The sequence below is a fragment of the Eretmochelys imbricata genome, chromosome 1 (genome assembly GCF_965152235.1).
Source record: "Eretmochelys imbricata isolate rEreImb1 chromosome 1, rEreImb1.hap1, whole genome shotgun sequence".
Lineage (NCBI taxonomy): Eukaryota > Metazoa > Chordata > Testudines > Cheloniidae > Eretmochelys > Eretmochelys imbricata.
The window spans coordinates 37,004,687-37,020,757 of record NC_135572.1 but is presented as its reverse complement, the minus strand read 5'-3'; the positions used below and the strand labels follow the sequence as shown (position 1 = coordinate 37,020,757).

The 16,071-nt window shown below is 42.5% G+C and overlaps 1 protein-coding gene across 1 annotated transcript in view; it reads right to left on the bottom strand.

The window, feature by feature from the left end:
* Positions 1-16,071, bottom strand: part of AASDHPPT (aminoadipate-semialdehyde dehydrogenase-phosphopantetheinyl transferase) — a 66,219-nt gene that overhangs the window by 5,685 nt on the left and 44,463 nt on the right. Inside the window, exon 5 of the mRNA XM_077808696.1 lies at positions 3,874-3,951. Coding sequence (XP_077664822.1) covers positions 3,874-3,951 — 78 coding nt within the window. The remainder of the gene's footprint in view (positions 1-3,873; positions 3,952-16,071) is intronic.

The window sequence follows — 16,071 nt, the reverse complement described above, 5'->3', positions numbered from 1 at the left end:
TGGTGTCCAGGGTGTCTGCTAGGAACTCCTGGAAGCATTTGAAGTTGTTGACCACTGGGATAGGAGCTGGTGTTACTGTCTCATGATGAAGATGACTCCTGAGATGGAGAAAGGGGTGTGACACCGCACCCCATTCTTCTAGCCTGTGTATGAAACACCTGGGGATTCCAAACTGCAAAGCAAGTGTAGCTTGTGCCTTAAGAATTTAAAAGTCTGCCTGTACCATCAGTTAGGGTGAAAATCTGCTAATTCATATCCAATCTATTTAGTATATTAAGCTTAATTTGTGTTTTTTGTTTATTTGCTAGGTAATCTGCTTTGATCTATTTGCTATCACTTAACATCTATCTTTTGTAGTTAATAAACTTGTTTTTGGTTTAATCTAAATCAGTGAGCTCTGACTTGGGGAAAATCTCTGCTTGGTTACCACAAGCGTGCATTGTTCTCTTCACATTGAGGAAGAGGTGGGATATATATACTGGCTAGATTTGACCAGAGCAGGATGGTACTGCTCTGGGGTCCTTGGCTTGGAAGCCGGTGGTTAGAAAGTCTGTGTGTAACTGCGGCTGGGTGTGTCCTTACCTGGGTGAATGCTGATGAAAGTGCAGGCTGGAGGGCTTTGCAGCTTGTCATAGCAGTACAGTGTGAGAGGGAGCCCAGGCTGGTGGGTCAGGTGGCTCAGTGGTACCCCAGTTCCAGGTGGCATCCTGGGGGTAGGGGGAGGAGGGAACCCGTCACAAGGGGTTGGTGCTGGCCTTCCACTTTCTCCATCTCCTGGTGGCTGACATCAAGCTCTGGTATTGGAGATCTGGCCAAATTCGTCGGAGAGTGAAATATTCTTTTCTTTCTGGATGCACAAATGGGGAGATGTGCTCTGAGACATATGCAACAATAGTCCCCTGCGAAGCCCAGAGAGCATGTCATGGGGGTACTGGCCCAGTGCCAGCTGATCAGCCGGCTCAGTGGGCTCAGTGCTACTCCTGTTTTACCTGAAGCAGAGCATTTGGCAAGGGGGTTCTGCCTCAGGTAACTGGAGTTGCTCTCCGAAGGCGCGGGAGAGGCAACCCTGCTTATAGCTGGGGAGGAGGAGTAAACTGGTAAGGGTGACAATGAATCACCCTCTTCAAATGACAGTGCCATGTGGTGATGTGGCCTCTGCATCATATCTAATTCTGATCACCACTTAGGAGCACTGGATCTATGAGTCTCTGCAGAGGTGTATCTTGGATCTGTCATTGGTTCGGTCAAGAATACCAAGAGCAGTACCAGGGCTCCTCCCCCCCATGCTATTCCTGCCTTGGTGGAGGATTTGGAGGCTTTGCCCCTGGAGGAGTGATATTTTATGTGCTCTTTGTGCAATGGTCCTTTTGTTGTTCAGAGCTGCGCTTATGCTCCAGGTGGGACTGTTTCTTGGCATCACTCGCCCACGATCAGGGTGTAGGCACCAGTTGTGACGTTGAGGCTGCCAGAGCACTAAGGTTGCCTGTGCTGAGGTTGCCAGTGTCCTTTTCACTGCCTTTCTTCCACTGCCTGATCCCAGGCTCTGGTGCCTATTCCAGGGAGCACTTTCCGATCCAAACTCTTTTGGTTCCACTTTAGCAGCTGTCATTTCCTCAGGGTCTGAACTGACACACATGGATTGCTCAAGAAGATGTAACTTGAGCTTCACATTCCTCGGTTTGCGCATCCTGGAAGAAAATGACTGACACACTTCTCACCTGTCTGAGATGTGGTTCTCCCCAAGGCAGAAGCAGTAGCGTAGCTAGGAGTGGAAATTTGGGTGGGCCCTGACTTTCAGGTGGACGGGCAATGACAGACTGTGCTAGCTCAGCTTCTCCCCTGATGTCACACCCTATTCCTAGCCCTAGTGCTCCCAGACAAAGGGCTTCACTTGCTGAGCTGGGCACGCACATGGGGCAGCTCAGAAAATGGCATGGCAGAGCATAGCTTTCTGAAGGGTGGGCGCATAGCTCTGTCCTGGATTTCAGGTGCCCAAGTGATGCTCTGGGCCACTGTGGCAGCACTACACCCCTGCTCAGACATAGGTGGGCCTGGATGCTAAGTGGGTGGACCGTCGCACACCCTGGCCCATTTGTGGCTATACCCGTGGGAAGAAGAGGTAATGGTTGTGTCCATCTGCAGAGGAGATGAGAACATCACAGGACAAGCAGGGTTTGAAACCTTGTGGCTTAGGGTCTGCCATATTAACATGAAACACATCACTCTGCTTAACAAAAGGAGGGGTGGGAGAGGACTTTTTTTTAAAAAATGGAATGCCCAAATTAATTTAATAAGGGGATAAGAAGGTGACTATAGATTCTCTTCACCAAATCGGTCAAGAAAAGGGTGAGTTTGAAGCTCTGTATAAGTAGTGGGTTGAACACTCACTAGATTCCATCTTTCTGTCATGGACAGTAAGAAGAGAGGGTTCCGGATGCTCCACCCTTTATGCCCTTGCATGGGAGGAAGAAAAGGAAAAGGCACAGTGGGTCATATGTGGCCCCGACCGACACTGCTTTTCAAAAGAATCCAATCTCATACATATGAGGCACATACATACATGCCATGTGATCCGTACCTGAAGGACTATTATGATCATCTATTGTGATCACCCGCACTACACAGACCAAAGAACCCCATCCAATAATTTCTGCAACAGCCCTTAACTTCTGCATGAGCTATAGCATCTCTTTGAGAAAGGTATTCAGTCTTGATTGAAAGACTTCAAGTGGAGAATCCACCACATCCTTAGGTAAGTAGTTCTAAGTAAATTGTTCCATTGGTTAATTATTGGCCCTATTAAAAAGAATTGCACCTATTTCCGGTCTGAATTTGTCTGGCTTCACCTTTCAACCACTCAATCTTTATGCCTTTTTCTGATAGATTAATGAGCTGTCTGTCTACTATCCTAAGTCTCTCTCCCATGTAAAAACTTGCAGACTGATCAAGTCACCTCAACCTTCTCTTGGAGAAACAGAGAGAGAGCTTCCTTAGCTGTTCACTATAAACCATATTTTCTGGACCTGAAATCATTCTTGTAGCACTTTTCTGAACCCTTTCCAAGTTCGCGACATCCTTTTCGAAATGTGGACATCAGAGCTGGACACAGCATTCCAGTAATGCCCTTACTAATGCCGTACTCAGAGGTAACACCACCTCTTCCTATTCTTACTAGACAATCCTCTACTTATATATCTAAGCATCACATTCACCTTCTTAGCTACAGCACTGCACTGACAGCTCACTCTCAGCTGGTTATCTACCATGACCCCTAACTCCCTTTTAGGGTAACTGTATTCAAGAATACAAGCCCTCATCTTATAACTGTGACCTACGATCTTTGTTCCTAGATAAAACATCCTTTAATTTTGTTGATTTAAACAGAAACAAAGAGGTGGACTGAGCACCCTAAAAGACCATACAACCCCTGCACTTAATCACTGTGATGACTGTGAGAGATTTGAGACCAGACCCACAAACACCACAAGCTGTGGATCGGGAAGAGTTGTTTGCCCTTTATGGCTGAATTTTTAAAGTATGAGACTCCAAAGAGTTGCACTTCTAGGACATCTACTGAAGGTGGGAAAGGTGAGTCAGACTAGAGAAGCCACATGAGCTGAATTCTGTCTCCAGGATGAATGAACCAAATGAAGTGAAATTGGCAGATTAACTCCTTTAGAGTGACACTGACTAGCTGTTCTCCATGATTCTTGATAGATAAAGCCATTATGCTCATTGTAAAGCTTGTGCTTTAGGACAGGGAAAAATGACATTTATGACCAAAATACTTAGTATTCTATTAAAATTGTGTAACACCTTTATTTCATTTCATACGGCAAGTTATTTTAGAGACCAAAACTCAAAACATCTTACGTTAGAATCCTTCTGTACAAATACTTCTGGTTTCCCCAGAGCTACTGCAACATGATGGAGATCATCCAACCGGGTTTCCTAAAAAAGAAAAAATAAAAGATAGTATATTAATATTAATTTTCATTACTATATGTCTGAAATAGAATACAGGGATATATATATATATCGGAATTTAGGGCAAAAACAAAGAGTAATTTAAAGTAATTTAAAACATCACTCATTTAAAAGTGACTTGTACCCTGTTGCGCCGAATCTTCCGTAAGACTCGAGGAAGGAGTGGTAATGGAACAAAGTCATATCTCAGATAGTCTGACCATGGAAAAAGTAGATCATCATCCTGAGAGTGGTGACTTAAGGCTCCGCTGGAGCAGTATACACTGCATTTCCTGTTCATTTGAGAGGCGAACAGGTCCCTGTTGGGGTCACCCACAGAGGGAAAATATTGTTCAGACAGAATTGTGCAACTCCCAAGCATAGTCTACAGCAAAAATGTCTGCTGAGAGAGTCTGCTAGCATGTTCTGGTTCCCTGGAATGTAAATTAGTAGGAGCGTGATTTGATTGCTGATGCATCAGTTCCATAGATTGACTGCTTCTGCATGCAAAGTGATGGATCTCACTTCTTCTTATCTGTTCATGTAAAAAATGATCATGATATTGTACAACATTAGGAGGACAAGGTGTCCTTGAATGAAAAAGAGAAAGGCTTCACAAGCCCTTTGAGCGGCTTGCAAATCCCAAAAATACTGATGTGAATCCTGGAGTCTTGAGATGTCCAGGTGCCCTGCACTGTGCAGTTGTCCATGTGAGCTCCCAAACGCAACAAGGAGACACATCTGTAATGATCATCCCGTTCAGTGGAGAGGCAAGGAAGGGAATGCTCACACATATCTAGTGGAGATTCTTCCACTGTGGCAAAGATAACAACTTTCACAGGGACAGTTACTATGGTGGTAATGGACTGAAGGTTTGGTGAGTACACTGTTTGAAGCCACGTCTGCAGGCAAAGAAGGTGGAGCCTGGCAAACAGCATGTTGTAAATGTGTGAATTCATATGACCCAGAGGGATAGACAAATCTTGACATGTGCTCAACAGCTGCTTTTGACTTGGTCTGAGATTGTTCATCGCCTGGATTCTGTCCATCAGCATGGAAGTCCTTGCCATGATTGAATTTAAGGATGCTCAGATGAAGTCCACAGTCTGCATTGGGGTGAGGTCTTTAGAGTTTATACTGACCAAAAGAAGGAAAAAAAGTTGTAGCATTTCTGAAGTTGACAAGCTGACGTCTTGGCGTGTCCTGGTGATGAGAAGCCAATTGTCAAGACAGAGAAAGACAGTGCAGCCACAACGACTGATATTGGTGCTACTATAGAGAATACCTTAGTAAAGACCTTCGGACGGTAGCAAGGCTGAAAAGGAGTATTCTGTATTGAAAGAGGTTGGAGCCCATCATGAATCTGACTGCATCCTTCATGTTAAGGGCTGTAAACCACATGTCCTTCTCTAGGGATGAGATTACAGATGCCGAAGTGACCTTGTGAAACCTGAGTTTGTGAATCAAATGGTGAAGATCGAGAATGAGTCTCCAGCAGTCCTCCTTCTTGGGTAATAAGAAGTGCACTGAGTAAAAATCTTTCCCTTGGTACTGAAGAGGAACCCGCTCTATCACTCCTTGCTGCAATAGGGATTCTACTTCTTCTTCTTTGAGAATCTCCTCACAAGAGTGGCAATCCACTCTCATGAGGGGATCTGGAGGGGGAGAGATGTAAATACTATTGTATAGCCAGAATGGCTGATGTTTAGCACCCATTTGTCTGTTACTGCACTCCAGGCATGGAAAAAGAGTGCTAGACAATCCCCAAAGGATACGTGCAAACTGTTAGGTCTGTTTTGCAGTTCTTGCGCTCCTGTCAAAAATAATGTTTAGCCAAGAACTGGGATTGATATGAAGAAATCACTGCAGAATGTGCAAGGAAATGAGACTTTTGAATCCTCTGTCTCTAGTGGGGTGACTTGCCTATGAAATTTTCTTTTTGGGGCAGGTGTATGTATTCCCATGGAGTGGATGGTGGCCCTGGATTCCTCCAGGGTGTGTAAAGACTTGTCTGTCTTGTGATTAAACAGATGAGTCTCACTGAAGGGCAGGTCCTCCATGGTGTTCAGAATCCTCCCTGGGAAACCCCAAAGCATGAAGCCATGATTCCCTGCACATTACAATGGTGGTAGCTATTGAAATATGTATCTGCTGCATCTACCGCTATTGAAATGTTCCTGGCAACCATGTGGCCTTCCTCTGTGAGAACATGGAACTGAGCTCTGTCCTGATGTGGAAGCTTGTCAGTGAAGTCTGCAAATTTTGCATCATTCAGGAAGCCATATTTAGGCATCCGTACTTGATAGTTGGCTACCCTGAATTGCAGGCAAGAGACAGAAAAGACTTTCCTTCCCAAGAAGTTGAGATGCTTGCCTTTCTTATTAGTTGGGGTAGATGTAAGCAGCAACACCCTTGATCTCAGACACTACCCAATGCTCACTAGAATGATTTTGTTATAGTAACAATGCTGTAAGTAAAGGCTGAAATAAGGTTTTTGTTTTACATTTCTGTCTCTACAAGACTTCTCGCTTTTTAAAAACGGTTCGTAAATTCACTTAAGTATTTTCATATATTTAACTTCTCCTTTATGTATATTTTAAATGAAACAGTATGCAAAAATACTTGCCAATATAGTATTAAGTTTGAAATTGAATAAGATAAGAAAATTCAGTCAAGTTCAGTCAGCTTAAGTTTGTCTGTTTACTAGTATGCATTAGAACGTTTTTTCATTGGTTGATGACATACCACACTGGAGAACAGAAATGCTATTCAGAAAAACAGAATGGACCACAAAGAAACTACCCATTTTTCTACAACTGTGGAAGCACATATTATCATTTTGCATTACTGCATATATACAGTGAGATGACAAATAGACCATATTGTAATACATGTGCACAATGGGAAACAGTTACCGAGGAAGCTTTAACAATTAATCTCTTATTCAGTATGTCCTGTCAAAAAACCTTTACTCAATTTAACCACTTTGGTTGTCCCAATAAATGACTGGGATACAATCAGACATTGATTTCTAGAAACTGGTTCATTTTGTCTACTTAAACATTGTTATCAGAGCAGAGTTCAGAATTTCAGACTGAAATTTGCGAATTTTTTATTCGGTAACTTAAATTAACTCTGTTTTACACATCATGATGTCCCAATATAAACTGAGAATGCAGAATCAAAATGTTTGTTATTCTAGAGCAGTGGTTTTCAACCTATGGTCTGTGGACCCTGAGGGTCTGCAGACTATGTCTAAGATTTCCAAAAGGGTCCACCCCACCATTCAAAATTTTTTAGGAATACGCAAATGAAAAAAGGTTGAAAACCACTGTTTGAGAGAGATCCTCAAATTCAGACATTAAATGCTTCACACAGGGACCCGACACAGTACACTTCAAGATTACTCCAATTTATATGATTCACAAAATGATTTTCAAGGTGATATTTTTCTTCTTTTAAAAAACTATCAAAATCTACACTTCAAAGTAAATTTAAGTATTTATGTTTCAACAAATAATACAATTAATAATTTCAAAACTATAGGGCTAAGGTCTAAACCCACATTGAAAATTTATACTTCAGAGTGAAATAAGAGTTCAAGTTGTTTGAACAGTGAAGTAGAGATGGCATAAACTGAAAGATATATTCCCACAGAAAACAGAGTCTTCTATTAACAGATACATAGGAATTATGGAACCTCCCACTCTTGGCCTAAAGACTAAATCACTGGCATCTGCTTACCCGCTGTTCTCACCTGTAAAATAAAAGCTTTAATTTTGGCTACGATTAAAATGGGAGAAAAAAAAAAAGCTACCAATCTTCAATAGTACATACAACAGTGAGGGAGCTGTAGCATATTTGAAATTTGCCCTCTTGAATGAAAACACTATATTTTGATCCATTTTGCCTACAGTGAAGTGCTATACTATGTTCTCCTGTTTTCTACTCCCTCCTTGAACACAAAACTGAAAAATAAGTTAAGCAGAAGGATTTCTGTTGCAGATGTATCAGGCCTCATCATCAGCACACACAGCTGTAATTTTCTTGGAAAGGTGAAATGGCTGTCTATGAGAATTCATTGTTTGAGCAACTTCTGCTCAAGAATTTATAAGGCTCCATAAGGTAGCAAAGCTTCATGTTTGTCTAGACTGTTAAATTACTGTACGTCTAGATTTTATCACCGCATTTCGCACCCCTCCCCTTTCGTTTCCTACATGTCCTTGAGGGAAAGACTGATGAGTTTAGAACACATGGCAGAATGCATTTACCAGTACCCTCTAGTCCACTGGAAATCCCAAATCTAATACATTGTAGTTTTAAAACAAATGAACAGCAACCTAAGTTTTGCTCAGTGAATACATGTGAATTTACCATATCTTGTCTGTGTAACTGGCTGTTATTGATGTCCAATGCCACCTGTATTACCTGTAATATGTATAATTTTGTTACCTCACTTAATGCATATGAAGAGGAAGCCAACTTATAGGCTAAATCCTGCCTTGATGGAGGCATAAAACCAAGAAACTAAACAAGGATGAATAGGGAGACTAGCAAAGGAGTACCCCTCTGCAACAGAGCTCCTACTAGTGCAGGTCAGTATTCCTCTTGACAAACCAGGAGATGTGCTGTGGAGCACTATTTGTTGCACCTCTGAACAGAAGCAAAGTGCTCCTTGAACTGCTCTGACTCTAGTGCTTGCTGGGGCTTGAAAAGGACCACAACCTGTTAGTTGAACCCAACTCCCAGCACACTCAGAAATGCAGTTCTACTCTGAAAAATGCTTACATAAAAATGGCATCTTGTTCCAACAGAACTGCTCAATATGTGTATTCTGTTATATCTGATTACCCTAGCAACAAAAATTTGTCATTAATACTTACCTGTGTTAGCACAATAATGAGCGAGCTGAATTCTATACCTTCTATACAATCAACAGAATTAATATTATCAGAAATTTTTATTATTTTAATTCAAACCCAACATTTCACTGCAGTTTCTATCTTGCTTCTAAACACAGCTCAAAGTTCAGAATTTGGTATCACACATACACTGAATGAAGACTGAAGAAGGATGATCACTAAATATTTAGTATATAAAATTTTCTCTATGCTGCAGTTCAGCACAGTTAAAAATCTATCATCCACATATCTGAAATGCACTTGGGAAATAATCAGAGTGATTTTTTTCTAGTGAATCCCTTATTAAAGGAAGATGGAACTGGGGATGAGTATCTGTAGCGGGCACAACCTGGTATTCACCACCAAATATAAAATACAAGAACATTTTTACAATTACGGAAAGTTAGAGAAAAAAATCTTGGTTATACTTGTAATTTCTAACACAAGCAATCTTACTGAAATTAATGGGACCAATTCTGCAACAAAGTACTATTCAATTTAAGAATGGCAGAATGGGGCTTTTGTTGTAAACAAATGCTATTGTAACAATTTTTCTCTGAATCCCCTAATTTATGTTTACTTATTCCCTAAAGAGGTTGCTGTTTCTATTACACATAACATCATTTCTGAATTTACCAAGAACACTAGGGCTTGATTCAAAAGAGAATTTAATTGATGCTTTATTTTTTTTCCCTTTTGGTTTCCCATCTGCAGAAAAACCTGAGTGTCTCTGGATTAAGTTTAGAAGTGTGAGCAACAAGAGTGATGTAGTGGTGGAAGTCTTCTATAGACCACCGGACCAGGGGGATGAGGTGGATGAGGCTTTCTTCCGGCAACTCGCAGAAGCTACTAGATCGCACGCCCTGGTTCTCATGGGTGACTTTAATTTTCCTGATATCTGCTGGGAGAGCAATACAGCGGTGCATAGACAATCCAGGAAGTTTTTGGAAAGTGTAGGGGACAATTTCCTGGTGCAAGTGCTAGAGGAGCCAACTAGGGGGGGAGCTTTTCTTGACCTGCTGCTCACAAACCGGGAAGAATTAGTGGGGGAAGCAAAAGCGGATGGGAATCTGGGAGGCAGTGACCATGAGTTGGTTGAGTTCAGGATCCTGACACAGGGAAGAAAGGTAAGCAGCAGGATACGGACCCTGGACTTCAGGAAAGCAGACTTCAACTCCCTCAGGGAACAGATGGCCAGGATCCCCTGGGGGACTAACATGAAGGGGAAAGGAGTCCAGGAGAGCTGGCTGTATTTCAAGGAATCCCTGTTGAGGCTACAGGGACAAACCACCCCGATGAGTCGAAAGAACAGTAAATATGGCAGGCGACCAGCTTGGCTTAACGGTGAAATCCTAGCGGATCTTAAACATAAAAAAGAAGCTTACAAGAAGTGGAAGGTTGGACATATGACCAGGGAAGAGTATAAAAATATTGCTCGGGCATGTAGGAATGAAATCAGGAGGGCCAAATCGCACCTGGAGCTGCAGCTAGCAAGAGATGTCAAGAGTAACAAGAAGGGTTTCTTCAGGTATGTTGGCAACAAGAAGAAAGCCAAGGAAAGTGTGGGCCCCTTACTGAATGAGAGAGGCAACCTAGTGACAGAGGATGTGGAAAAAGCTAATGTACTCTATGCTTTTTTTGCCTCCATCTTCACTAACAAGGTCAGCTCCCAGACTGCTGCGCTGGGCATCACAACATGGGGAGTAGATGGCCAGCCCTCTGTGGAGAAAGAGGTGGTTAGGGACTATTTGGAAAAGCTGGACATGCACAAGCCCTTGGGGCCGGACGAGTTGCATCCGAGAGTGCTAAAGGAATTGGTGGCTGTAATTGCAGAGCCATTGGCCATTATCTTTGAAAACTTGTGGCGAACGGGGGAAGTCCCAGATGACTGGAAAAAGGCTAATGTAGTGCCAATCTTTAAAAAAGGGAAGAAGGAGGATCCTGGGAACTACAGGCCAGTCAGCCTCACCTCAGTCCCCAGAAAAATCATGGAGCAGGTCCTCAAAGAATCAATCCTGAAGCACTTACATGAGAGGAAAGTGATCAGGAACTGTCAGCATGGATTCACCAAGGGAAGGTCATGCCTGACTAATCTAATCGCCTTCTATGATGAGATTACTGGTTCTGTGGATGAAGGGAAAGCAGTGGATGTATTGTTTCTTGACTTTAGCAAAGCTTTTGACACTGTCTCCCACAGTATTCTTGTCAGCAAGTTAAAGAAGTATGGGCTGGATGAATGCACTATAAGGTGGGTAGAAAGTTGGCTAGATTGTCGGGTAGTGATCAATGGCTCCATGTCTAGTTGGCAGCCGGTGTCAAGTGGAGTGCCCCAGGGGTCAGTCCTGGGGCCGGTTTTGTTCAATATTTTCATAAATGATCTGGAGGATGGCGTGGATTGCACCCTCAGCAAATTTGCGGATGATACTAAACTGGGAGGAGTGGTAGATACGATGGAGGGCAGGGATAGGATACAGAGGGACCTAGACAAATTGGAGGATTGGGCCAAAAGAAATCTGATGAGGTTCAATAAGGATAAGTGCAGGGTCCTGCACTTAGGACGGAAGAACCCAATGCACAGCTACAGACTAGGGACCGAATGGCTAGGCAGCAGTTCTGCGGAAAAGGACCTAGGGGTGACAGTGGACGAGAAGCTGGATATGAGTCAGCAGTGTGCCCTTGTTGCCAAGAAGGCCAATGGCATTTTGGGATGTATAAGTAGGGGCATAGTGAGCAGATCGAGGGACGTGATCGTTCCCCTCTATTCGACATTGGTGAGGCCTCATCTGGAGTACTGTATCCAGTTTTGGGCCCTACACTACAAGAAGGATGTGGATAAATTGGAGAGAGTCCAGCGAAGGGCAACAAAAATGATTACAGGTCTGGAACACATGACTTATGAGGAGAGGCTGAGGGAACTGGGATTGTTTAGTCTGCAGAAGAGAAGAATGAGGGGGGATTTGATAGCTGCTTTCAACTACCTAAGAGGTGGTTCCAGAGAGGATGGTTCTAGACTATTCTCAGTGGTAGAAGAGGACAGAACAAGGAGTAATGGTCTCAAGTTGCAGTGGGGGAGGTTTAGGTTGGATATTAGGAAAAACTTTTTCACTAGGAGGGTGGTGAAACACTGGAATGCGTTACCTAGGGAGGTGGTAGAATCTCCTTCCTTAGAAGTTTTTAAGGTCAGGCTTGACAAAGCCCTGGCTGGGATGATTTAATTGGGGACTGGTCCTGCTTTGAGGGGGTTGGACTAGATGACCTCCTGAGGTCCCTTCCAACCCTGATATTCTATGATCTGTGCAAACAGATGGGAATTCCCCCCTCTGTACTTGAGTCTGGAAACATTCTAACTCTTCCCACATGCAGAAAGCACTTTAAAAATGTATCTTTAAATTCTGGTTAACTGAAAAAAACCCGACAAGGTGGATAAAAATCAATGATTTTTTTTTAAAAGAAAAACTGTATTTAATTTAAATCAGATTTTTTTTTTACTTTTAAATTAAATACCGGGGTTTTCTTTAAATAAATCTATTTAAAATTGAAGTTGAAACTGACAACCTATGTTAAATCCTATTCATTAGAAAACATTAAAATAGTTTAAATTAAATACAAAATTATTATTAAGCAGTACATGTTTGCTGTTGAAGTTTTAAAGAAAGTCAAACTACTGAACTGGTGGAAGTCACTGGCTAAGCACATGGTACCACCGTTTGCTGAGTGCTAATCCATCTTTTGACAGCAGTAGCATCTTCTGCAGGTGCAGAAAGAATATTTTTTTCATTTCAGTTTATTCAGCTAATTCAATTTAATGACTAGTTCATCGTTCAAAATTAAGAAACCAATTGAGAGCTGAAAAAACAGGAAATCTTGCTTTCTTCTTCCATATTATGAATAAAACTAGGCGTGAAGGGTGAGATCTGCTACTTCTAAAATCCTGAAGGAAATGGTGACCAGAAACAAGCAGCTCAATTCATTAACTACAGATAATGCTCCCTTTGCTTAATAAATCAGTTTTAAATGCAAACAATTTTTGATAAACCTTTTTATCTACCCAGGACATTTAAGATAATTTTTTATTAAATAAAACTAAGTGCTCTTTGTGTATATTTTTAATTTAACTTGAAATTCTATCCAAATAGTTTGACACAAATCATAGGTAAAAAAATCAATTAGTAAATAAGAAATGCATCATTCACCATTTTCTAACAAGTAAATATTAAGAATCCGAATAAATGTAAATTAAGCTATATAGTTGCTTAAATAAATGTATAAGCTCATAATTAATGTATACATGCAAGATATATAGTTGCATAAATAGATAGCATATCCTCCTAGTTAGCACAAAAGTACCAAATTTAGTGTAAAGGCTATATTTGTTTGCAAATAAACATATTTTGATGGTTACCAACAAATGAAAATTAACTTCTCTTTGGAAAATAACTAAAAAGTACAAATGCAAAACAAGATTAAAATCAATTATTTAAATCAAGGTTTCCTGCTTGTTGATTTAAATTATGATTAAAACTGGTGATTTAAATCACTTTGATTTAAAATCAATCCACTTTGTAAAAGAACAAACAAGCACATTTGCTAATATCTAACTAAAGGACAGGTACTTTCAGTGGGAAAACTGGTAAGGTAAGAAAGAGTTCTTTTTCTTGGACGAACTATCCTTAAAGCAGTGGGAGGGGATCTGGGCAGCAATCTACAGAGAACAGTAGAAGGCAATGACAAAAGCTAAATCACTCCATCATGCACGAGGTGTTATCCCTCAGTACTTATGTTCCCAAAAAGCAACAGAATAGGAGAAAGGACCTCAATAAATAGCATAAAATCCTGGGTAAAGGGACCCAAAAAGCTAAAACTACACAACCACAAGGCCAAAATGAAAACAAACTGTAAATACATAATTATCACCTGATGACCACAACTGCAGACACTTCGGTCCCAAGTCATCATCTCTGGTGTATGGACTAAAACGTTCACTAATGTTTGACATTAGCTGAAGTGCACAGGCAGAACACTAGAGTTTCAGTGTTAAACCTCACCATATATCCACTTGCCAAACAGTACCACTAGCACAATGAATATGCCACTACACCAAGAGAAGTAAAGTGAACCTTCTTTTCCTCTGTCACTCCAGCCACAAAACCATAGCCTACAGAGTTATTCTCAATAGCAAACCAACTAATTAACCTGGACGGCATAATCCAAGCCTTGGTTGCTCTCAGACTATTTTGCAGATAAGACCAACCTAATAAGATCCCACCAACACAGAACATTCTAAATTAATCCTGTTTGCATGTGACACCTTGTACCCCATACTTTTATATGGTTATATTTTGTACAAATTATGCCTTGTGAGGTATCATTTGAAAATTCATAATCTGCTGAATATTATTATCCTGTTGACATGTGTGTAACATCACTGCATGTAAAATTACAATATTTTGCTGTATGATTGTTACTGAAACATGTTGCAGCTACGGGTAACACCCACAAACTAGTTTTCAGAGACAAAGACACACTGGCAATCCCAGACAGGTATCAACAAAGTCAAGTGGGCTATCACTCAATCGGACATTCACCAGCAGGGGGGAGGTAAACAAGACATTTACAATTCATCTGAAGGACAGTTTGGAGCTCAGATGCGAAATAGAACTGCCTGCCCGCATGACCCAGCAAGAATTATTCCAGCACAAAGGGTTGGAGTATAAGAAGGGGAGGATGTGACGGGGCACCCACCCACTTCCCGGGATCCAGTAGGACCAGCCTAGGGAGGGGTTAAAGCCCTGAGCGGGTTAAAACCAGCCTAGAGAGGCTGAGCAGCAGGCAGCCAAAGGAGTGGCTGCAGGGGAAACAGCCAATTAGGGCAGTGGCTGCAGATAATTAGGGTGTCAGCTGGACCAGCCAATCAGGGCCCAGCCAGACCATATAAAAGGAAGCTACAGACGAGAGCAAGGAGTCTGCTGTAGGGAGCTCTAGGAAGACCACCAGCTTCCTAGAGGGCTCCTGGTGGGCTACCAGGACTTACAGGCTCAAGGCCCTGGGAAGAGGGCAAAGGAGCTGAAGCCAGAGGCAGGAGCAGAAGGAACTGAGGCTGTAGGGAAGTGGCCCAGTGAGCTGGAAGGAAGAGGCAGCAGGAAGCTGCTGTTTGCAGGGGCCCTGGGCTGGGGTTCGGAGTACTGATCGGTCCTGGGCCCACCTCCACTAGCTGCTGAAGGAGCAGCCTGGATGTGGACTGCCAAGCCGCTGCGAGGAGTGGCTGGACTCTTGAAGGAGTCTCCTGGAAAGGTGGGAAACTGGATGGGGATACGGCCGGAGGGCTGTGCCACGAGGCAGATGCCGAGAGAAAGAAGCCATTAACGGGTCTGCAGGTGGAAGAGAGGATGGGAGAGCCTCCACCATCCAAGGGCGCGCCTGCTGGGACTGAGCTAAATCCCAAAACACCCAGCAGGACGCGCCAGTAGGGTGAGTGACCCCGTGACAGGGGAAAAAAATATCCCAAGCCACCCCCTTCTTCTTCCATTTCTCTGCTCATAATGACGACGACGACTCAAAGTACTGAACAAAAGGGGAGTGGGGCCCATGCTGGAAAGGGACACAGCCTGTGAAATGTACTTCAGCTCATACTGAGACAAACCTTTTGCTTTTAAGCCTATTATCTTGGTAAAGACTAAGAATTAGCTTGCATGCTTACCCTTTTATATCTTTTGTAACCTGTTCTGACCTTTATGCCTTACCACTTGCAATCACTTGAAATCTATCTCTCTTTCTCTAGTTGATAAACTTGTTTTATAGCTTTATCTAAGCCAGTGTGTTTGACTGAAGTGTTTAGGGAAACCTCTCCTTGAGAGAACAAAGACTGGTGCATAATCATTCCCAAAGTTGGAATGACAGACTATCTATGCGCTTATACTGTCCAGGAGGGTACTGAACAGTATAAGACACACATTTCTGGGGAGCAAGGCTGGGGTTGGGGATATGCAGGTGTCACCCTATGCGTAATTCATGGATGGCTAGGCATTGCATTCACGTACTCAGCTGGGAGTGACTGTACATGCTAGTGACTGTGAGTGAGCTGAGCCTGGAGGAGTTTACTGTTCAACAGCAAAGCAGTGTAAAAGGCACCCCAGAGTGGAGAGTTAAGGGGCAAAGCAATCTAGAGTGTGCCCTGGGGAATGTCACAGTGCAGCCCTGTGATGAA